The sequence below is a fragment of the Pungitius pungitius genome, chromosome 14 (assembly GCF_949316345.1).
Source record: "Pungitius pungitius chromosome 14, fPunPun2.1, whole genome shotgun sequence".
Classification (NCBI taxonomy): Eukaryota; Metazoa; Chordata; class Actinopteri; order Perciformes; family Gasterosteidae; genus Pungitius; species Pungitius pungitius.
In genome coordinates, this window is record NC_084913.1 from 7,321,772 (window position 1) to 7,331,304 (window position 9,533).

The 9,533-nt window shown below is 42.5% G+C and overlaps 1 protein-coding gene across 1 annotated transcript in view; it reads right to left on the reverse strand.

The window, feature by feature from the left end:
* The window catches only part of ltk (leukocyte receptor tyrosine kinase), a 35,108-nt gene extending 26,297 nt beyond the window's left edge, over positions 1–8,811 (reverse strand). The window contains exon 1 of the mRNA XM_037487145.2: positions 8,608–8,811. Within this exon, the coding sequence (XP_037343042.2) occupies positions 8,608–8,656 (49 nt within the window). The 5' untranslated portion in view covers positions 8,657–8,811. The remainder of the gene's footprint in view (positions 1–8,607) is intronic.
* Between the last annotated feature and the right edge of the window lie 722 nt (positions 8,812–9,533).

Here is a 9,533-nt window from a genome sequence, read left to right on the forward strand (position 1 = left end):
AGCTATTTGTTTTTAACAAGTCCGTTCTCAAAAAAATAAGCGAAAACAAGACAGAATCCAAATACACAAATTGAAAAAGCTCAAAGGCAGTCATGCTTCTCTTACAAACTGGAAACAAGTTTTAACAAAGGTCAAAACGATGAAGAATTAGTCAAGCATATCATTCGAAAAATAATTTAATTTATTCAAGTCTGTTTTATTTATTTAGAAAAAAAACAACTCTATCCCATGAAAAATTATGAGGTTCTGGAAGATAACCACTACGGAAACAGAAAAAAAGAACATATACACATGTATTCATTACTTTATGTCTAAGGCGACAGCAGGTTTGAGTGAAACATTGCTTTCCTAACTGTATTATTAATACATACCATAGATATAAAAATATTAAATTGTTACTCATCAAAAAATGGATACCCGATATACAATCTAACTGTATGAACTTATTCAATCTGGTGGAGGATTGAAATTTAAGAATTAACATTTATTCCTGATGCAAAGAGTTTGTTTGTACTGGAGATTGATAGATTACCAGTGAGAAACCAACAATATGGAGCATATAAAAACATACTTCCATCCAGTTGAGGGTTTCTTTTTTTCAAAGGAAATGTGTAACCACATTAAGCTTAAATAATACCTCCGGCCTTTGCTTCAATCTTTGTTTAGCTGGATGTATTACATCTCTCAACCGCCTGTCTCAAACTGCAAACACACCGATGAGCTCTTGTCTGCACTTAGAGGCCCGTCCAAAAGAAACAAACACTCCTATTTGGGAATGTGGAGCCTCTGGAACAATTGCTGGAAGGCGTCTAATGAAAATTGAAGCAAATACAACTCTTTAGGTTCATGTCATGTTATTGAATCATCTGGCTATTTATTGAAACTTTGTCCTCCTTCTGTGTCCTACTACAACGTTTCTGTAGCGTGTAAAAGGCTGTATGTCTTAACTGGCTTACTCTACTATGCAGTTTAGCAAAGCCCATAACGTTGTAAAATTAGAAAATAAAGAGACCTGGATTAGATCTGATTCTCTAAATGGTCAAATAATTTTTTTTTAAAGTTAACTCAAGGCTCTTTAAAGAAACTACCACGCCCTGCATACAGAAGTCCTTAATGAATCAGTCAAATGGAAAACGTCTTTTCATTTGTCTCTCTGCGCCTTCCAAAAGGTGACACATGACCATACGGTACAGAGGAGAAATCTGGTAACTCATTGGTGGTTCTACCACGTCTGTTACACAAGGAAGAATTGTAATATAATAGTATAGATTTACCCAATACTAAGTTATAGTGCTGCATTCAATACATTGGTAGCAGAAGTAGCAGTAACAGCATTAGCTTAGAGCAAGTAAAAATACTCCTTATATTCCTAAATACATAGTATATTTAATCATATTCTTTTAAGTTTTGAAAAAATGTGTAAAAATATCTCAAAGCGTGCGACAGCTTTAACCCTTTTTGAAGTGGACAGACTGCTCACTCGATCTAGTTCAGCTCCTAAATATGGAAAAAAGGTCACAGAGTAACGGCGATGAATGGACCAGCTGAAGAAACACAGTGGAAAGGCATATAAAAATATGTCTTCTTGTTGACATTTCCAAACACTGTTCTTCAAGCTGCCATCTTTTGCTTAAAGTAGATCTTCAGATATGAATCACCTTTGCATGGTCTTTAGTGAGAATTTCTGTTATGAAGCCCAGCCGATGAGCAGACTGTGCCAAAGCAAACCAAAGACACTTCTCCATGTGCACTTCAGCGCCGTATCAAGGTGAACCGATCGTCATTTCCTTCTCAAGAAGAAGCTCCATTATATCAAAATAGGCACATTCTTACCGAGAACCGTCTCGGTCAGCATCCAGACACACTTCTGAAGAGCCATTCATGTGCAACGAGTCAGGCTTTCGGTATTTCCAAAAGAATTAAATGCCATAACTCAATTTATAATTTAATTGGCTGCAGCCTGGCTTCAATTAGTTGATATATGGTGCCGGTATTCATTTGTTTCTCAGAGGGTTCTTTATCAGCAAAGATACCCAGACACACCATGTGTGTTTTCTCAGAGAAACCGTTAGGAATATGAAGATAAAATGCAGCATTCACAAAAGCCAATGAGCCAATTTCATTCCATTAATGTTACGTGTTTTTGCAATACATTTTTCACGGGTACAGTCTCGTTTGCAGTAACAACAGCGTCTTTCGAAACGCCAAGCTGTGGAGAGTCGAACCTTTACGGCTTCAACTTGTGATTGTCCACCCTATTGCTCACATGGGATGTCCAAATAACATGACAAACCATGATAAAGACTGTTGGAGGACCACGATGCTGATCAGTGTTCACGACAGCACTGCTTGTTGACATTACCTAGTGTTTGTTCTGGGGTCCAATTCTCTGCGAAAAACAGCGAGACCGAACAGAACATCTGAGATCATCTCCTTGGAGCAGTGCTCCCCCGAAAACCTGGTCGTTTCATTTTACGAGCGCTTGAAAATGTTTTCCTCTTGGGAACTTATGGACAAAGAATGGCATTGAATGATGTCTGCCTGCGGCATTAATGGAAGTCGCAGTATCCGGTAAAGACGATGGACAAACCAAACCTCAAGGGACAAAGTTAAACATTCTGGGAAAAAGGCTCAAACACTTCCCTGCCAAGAACTAAATAAGATAAATAGCACTCCCATGTCGGTATGATACATATCGAGCCACATCCCAAAGCGTGCTAACTAAGTTCAGCACAGAGACTGGAAACAGCTTTTTCTGGATCTCACACCAGTTATTGACTGGAGAGATGTCCGCCTTCTTCTTCATGGATCCATGGGGCACTGTTTTCCTGTTTAGTTGCTGCATGAGCCTGCTCATAACAAGCTGTGTAGATTACCTTCATTCTTTAGTGACATTTCTACAACCAATGTCTCCAAAAAAAGGCAACTCATAAATAAACAAAAAAGCACTACAAGGTTTGAGGAAGTCTGAGCCGTTGGTGTCTTCCGGGTTTAACCGTAACCAGGCCTACATTATAAAATGTTGTTGCATTCATCTCGGCCACATTAATCACATACATTAATTAATGTGGACAGAACTAGGTTTTTTTTTGGATGCATTTTAACCTGCGGCACATTCTCTTTTTTTGTGCCTTAACTACAGAGGTTTTTACAAGTGCAGAGGTGCCTGAGAATGCCCGGAATTTGTGGCATTCAAATCTCTCGCCTTTCCTAAACCGTGGCCTTTCTGAGTCTTTTTTGGTTTGATCGATTTTCTGTTCCAGGAGTCAGAACGGTCAGGTCCATCGTAGCCTACATGATTGACCTACACTCACCGGCCACTTTATTAGGTACACCTGTCCAACTGCTCGTTAACACTTAATTTCCAAGCAGCCAATCACATGGCGGCAACTCAGTGCATTTAGGCATGTAGACATTGTCAAGACAATCTCCTGCAGTTCAAACCGAGCATCAGTATGGGGAAGAAAGGTGATTTGAGTGACTTTGAACGTGGCATGATTGTTGGTGCCAGAAGGGCTGGTCTGAGTATTTCAGAAACTGCTAATCTACTGGGATTTTCACGCACAACCATCTCTAGGGTTTACAGAGAATGGTCCGAAAAAGAAATAACATCCAGTGAGCGGCAGTTCTGTGGGCGGAAATGCCTTGTTGATGCCAGAGGTCAGAGGAGAATGGCCAGACTGGTTCGAGCTGATAGAAGGGCAACAGTGACTCAAATAACCACCCGTTACAACCAAGGTGGGCATAAGAGCATCTCTGAACGCACAGTACGTCGAACTTTGAGGCAGATGGGCTACAGCAGCAGAAGACCACACCGGGTGCCACTCCTTTCAGCTAAGAACAGGAAACTGAGGCTACAATTTGCACAAGCTCATCGAAATTGGACAATAGAAGATTGGAAAAACGTTGCCTGGTCTGATGAGTCTCGATTTCTGCTGCGACATTCGGATGGTAGGGTCAGAATTTGGCGTCTACAACATGAAAGCATGGATCCATCCTGCCTTGTATCAACGGTTCAGGCTGGTGGTGGTGGTGTCATGGTGTGGGGAATATTTTCTTGGCACTCTTTGGGCCCCTTGGTACCAATTGAGCATCGTTGCAACGCCACAGCCTACCTGAGTATTGTTGCTGACCATATCCATCCCTTTATGACCACAATGTACCCAACTTCTGATGGCTACTTTCAGCAGGATAAAGCGCCATGTCATAAAGCTGGAATCATCTCAGACTGGTTTCTTGAACATGACAATGAGTTCGCTGTACTCAAATGGCCTCCACAATCACCAGATCTCAATCCAATAGAGCATCTTTGGGATGTGGTGGAACGGGAGATTCGCATCATGGATGTGCAGCCGACAAATCTGCGGCAACTGTGTGATGCCATCATGTCAATATGGACCAAACTCCCTGAGGAATGCTTCCAGCACCTTGTTGAATCTATGCCACGAAGAATTGAGGCACTTCTGAAGGCAAAAGGGGGTCCAACCCGTTACTAGCATGGGGTACCTAATAAAGTGGCCGGTGAGTGTATATGACCACTGCAGGCCCCATGGCCAGTCGCTGTGAAATGAGAATGATCTCTCTCTAATTTTTCAGGTTTACAACAATGCAACAATATTTGCGCCTCATACAGCCATGTTTGTTGATCTTAATTGTCCCTTTCCTAGTTTCAGCGCATCAGCACTCTAATGTGTGTACGCCAGCGTGGTGGTTTTAAAGCTTTTCTTTTTTTTCCCTCCACTCTGATCTGCCGGATCAGCCGTCTCTCCGCGCTGCGGCACGCCTTGATTTGCAACCCAAGCACTGCCCCCTGAACGTGAGAGACGCACTGCTAATTGCTCATCTGTGATATTCAGGCAGCAGACCGGGGCCCCTGGAGCACAGGCATGAGGCTCTCGTCCAGGCAGCTTCGGGATAAGAAGTAAACACTCTCCGAGTGAGTTACGGACTGCTGCTGGCTCAGGAGTAGAAAACAATCAACACAGAGAGGGTTTGAAGAACAAAAATAAATAAATCTTAAAAAAAGATTGAGTGCAGCTGAAAAGCCTGCCATCGAAAAGCTCAGAAAGCACAGAGCAAACAAATAAATACAAATGCTAAAGTTTGCAATGCTGAACTGACGGATCTTATTCAGACCAGTGAGACTGACGTAGTCCAGTGAATAAGCCTTCAGCTAAATAATACATATATGAAGTATACTAACCCCTCTCCTTATGGGTCAACCCTTAACGTTTTGTAATTATCGTGCAGATAACCTTTTATGCGGATACATTTACGTAAATTAAACAAACCGGATTAGTCTGACTTCATGACGTTAGTTGTGTTTTCTATCAAAGCGTGAAGTTTAAAAGCTTACACTGGATCCACTCGAGTGATGTGCAGACTGTGACTGCCTCCACTAGTGAGATTCAAACTCTGCTGATGCAGCTCAGACTTGTCTTTTTTAACATTCCTCTAAAGGGACTGAGAGGTCAAAAATACAGAGATGGTTAGTTTGCTTTAACACTGGACACACACACACACACACACACACACACACACACACACACACACACCCACACACACACACACACACACAGTCACATTCCTACAGAACGCTGTTTGAGCGTTACTGATGTTCCAACAATAATCAAATTCAGTGTGATATTTCTGAAGTGCAAATGTTTCTTCCAGTCATAAATTGAGAGCCTTGCTTAGTTCCAGTAAGCAAATATCTTCAATAACACTAAAATCTGAATTCTGTCAAAAAGCATGAATTTGAAGAATGCAATTCGTTTGCAAAGTAGAAAAGTAAAAGTAAACAATGCCCAGACAGAATTACGGAATAAAAGCAATACTTCCCATACTCATTTTGGGGAAATCGGCATAAACGTCTGTGTTCTGTGTTGATTATAAGAAATAAAAGTCAATAACCATGCTTATGTACACACACAGATATTTCTACCATAGTGCATATGACAACAGTCTTCATTCTTCCAAAGTACACATTATTTTCAAAGCAGCATTTCTTTGCGAAAGCATACAGCGCATTAAGAATATGCATTTAAGTCAGGGTATTTGATTCGGTTCGCAGCACCAGGCCTCCTGCCCGTTTAGGGCAAGCTCCAAGTATAATTAAAAAAACAACGGCAGCAGTTTGCCATGACGTGGTCCGTGCACACAACAAAAGCCCTCTACTCAAACTAATCCACTGCAAATTTCGCAAGACCAACGTTTTCAAGAAAGTGGTTTTGAGAATTAAAGCCAGAGGCTGTTTTGCACAGGAAAACAGGTCTGCCAATGGTTAGCTTAATGAGTGGAATATTCATTGCCATTAGCCATAAAAGCAGCTGAGAAGGAATATTGCATCTACTGAAGGGTGAAAACCGGTCTATATTTTACATGTAAATGCATTCAGTTGGAAAAGAGCACTTGTCTTAATAATAACTACGGGCGTAGCTGCAATTTAGCTTTGCCACTTCTGTACGATTTACTAAATTGTCCCCTGGCATTTGGCGGAGCTGTTAGAGGAGGGGGAGATGGGAACAGTGAACACAGTTATGCGCTGATGTGTGAATGTTGCGGCTGGAGTCCACGGGGTTTATCATCGGGCTCCTAAATATTAATCAATTATTATCATCACTTTCTCAAACTAACATCAGGCCTCACGGGGTACCACACGCCTGAAAGCCCCGAGAGAAGGCAGGTTAGCAACACCACACCCACTGTGCGACATTAGCCTCACAGCTACCGATCCCCGTAGTTATTCTCGCTCATGTCGACACGAGAAAACCCCCCAAATGCAAACCTGCCCCCCTCGCAAAGACAACATATCGAGAAGGGACCCCCCCAAGGTGTGTGTGTGTGTGTGATGTGTCTCAGCCCTGAAGCACGCGTGTGAGAGAAGCATCCAGTAGCAGCAGAGAGCTCCTCGTTGGACTTGGAAGAAAAGGAGAGCCAGGGTGAGCACAACAATCCCCCAACGTGCTCCTGCTTCGAAACTACAACAATTAATAGGTGTTTTTCAACGATTGGAATCCTGGCGCCGAGCCCTTTTCATAAGGGGAGGGGCCTCAAACCTCAACCAAGGACCTTGACAGTGATCCAAAACGTTTGGAGCCATTGAATGAGCCCGTGAATGCGAGAGCTTCCCGTCGGCGTGGCGATGTGAGGCGCTCGCTCACGCCACTCAGAGAACCCGGGGGTTACGCAAGTAACCTGCTGTTTTTCCCCCCGAGATTTACAGCAGTGGGAGCCACTTAGCTGGTGCAGCCTGTGGCAGCTGACGCCAAGGAGAGGAGAAGCCAAGAGACACACTCCACCCCCCCCCACACACACCCCCTGGCTTCTGCTAAATGAAAGGTGCTGTTGCTGAAGATATTTGAAATAAAGAAAGGAATTCACTGCGACTGGTTTTGGGGGAAGATGAAGCCTCGGGGCGTGTAGAAATTCGGCTGATGGAAAATCACAGTCGCAATTTCTATGCAGGTGATCCAAAACAGGCCGTGGCATGTAAGAGGTGAACCTGTGGTCTCCGTGGGGGCGTTTAAAGCCAGATGAACTCACAGTGACAAGAAGGAGCCGGCTCTGGCGTATAAAGGGAGCTCATAATAACTTGACGTCACCTTCCTGTGCTCGCCGTGAACACTGTCTTCATTGGTTCGACATAGAACGTAGTAAGAGCAACAAATAAATATTTACTTTCGTCATTTGGATTTGATTCAAGCATTTTTTCCAAAGGTAGAGAAAAATATATATATATCTGACCATTAATCTGCTTTACTGCTAGCTTAACTTTTAAAGAGAAAGGTTGCAGTGGCCTATATTAATTACTATAAAATCCTTTGTCCCTGCAAAGCCACTAACTGATGTGAGATCAGTTCCGTGTCCTGCATCCGCGCTGTGAATGAGTGCAAATCCAAATCCCTCAAGTGTGTCTCTAGAGAATATGACACCTGGAGTGAGGCCGTTTTTCAGAGTGCGTGTGCAAACACCTCTGGATGTGTGCGTGGAAATGAGAGAGCGAGAGAGAGAGAGAGAGAGAGAGAGAGAGAGAGAGAGAGAGAGAGAGAGAGAGAGAGAGAGAGACACGCTGTGCTCTCACAGGCACTCACAGAGATGAAATGTGACTCCATCAGGCTCGGGCAGCTAACGACGCCTCTACGAATTATATGCGCATTTTCAATTAGTGCAACGTGTGAGAGGCAACCTCGCAAATTCTGAAGGAAAAACAAAAAGAAGAAGGGAAAATTCCTCAATTAAAATAATTAAAAGAAATCTAAATTATTTTCAGCCGTTCTTATTGGTCAACTCGTTATCTTCTGCGGTGCTATATTTTCACGCGTAGAACTCGAAGATCTCACCCATTAAATTTACCAAAGTAGTAGATGGAAACCTGGTGGAAGAAACTCTCCTATAATACAATTATCAAACCATGTGCTGCATTTTAATAGAAACCTGCAAAATGCTGTGAAACTCGTACATTCAATCATGAAGAAACAAAAAAGTTTAAAAAAAATAAAAGACTTGCGATAACATTTTTACTGCGGTTAAACATTTCGTCTCAGTTCATGAATAACACGCAACTTTATTGAGGTGAAAGTGAACTGCGGTATCCATCCTACTCACCTATCAAAATAAAGATGGAGAGATAAGTGCCTTTTTTAATATAATCCATGGCTCCCGTTGTCTCGGCAGGCTCGACAGAGAGTCCGAATCCCGAATAGTTTACGGCACCTTTAGGTCCTCATTCATTCGTTCACAAACAGCCTCCTGAAACCCACAGTAAGCGCCTCACGCGCTCCTCCGGACACTGAAGTGGTTTCTCCAAGTTGCGCACAGTTACTCATTGTGGTGATGCTGATGCTGCTGCAGCTCCCAGTGACGACAGTACCCTGCTACACCCCCCCCCTCTCCCGCCCCTCACCACACACACACACACACACACACACAAAAACACAGGAGCATTTAGCCCAATCAATTAAAAGTATTAGATCAGAAATACATACACACTTTTATAATAAAAATTAACGAGTGACAGAACTGGATTTCTGCGATTTATATTTAATCTCGGTTTACACAAAGCAGATGTTGATGCAGATGTGTTTTATTAAACAATTCAGTGTCCTCCTTATTGTATTCAAGCAATACGTTTCTGCAGTGTTTGTACAATGCTGTCTTATTGATTATTAAGCAAATTGGGGAATTCACATCAAGGAGAATTTGAGACGTTTTCTCATGACTTTTTAAGGGGTTTCATTCTTCCATCTCATGCCATACATCATGCTACAATACATTCTCATTATTTCTCTTTATGCCAACAGAACTTTGTAAGTGTTTTTTTATTTTATAAAATGCTTTCAATCATTTTTGGTGGCACACTGAAGAGCACCTCTGTGTTCTGTGCCAACAGGGTAACATGTTTGTCACTCATCACCCAGACGGCTTTTCACTGCAGATTTGCAGAGGAACAGCAGATGTGAGGGTGTCCGAGAAGAATGTTAATTTCTTCCTTCAAGGTCTATGTCCACGTGCTTATGAAAAGCACTGCCACA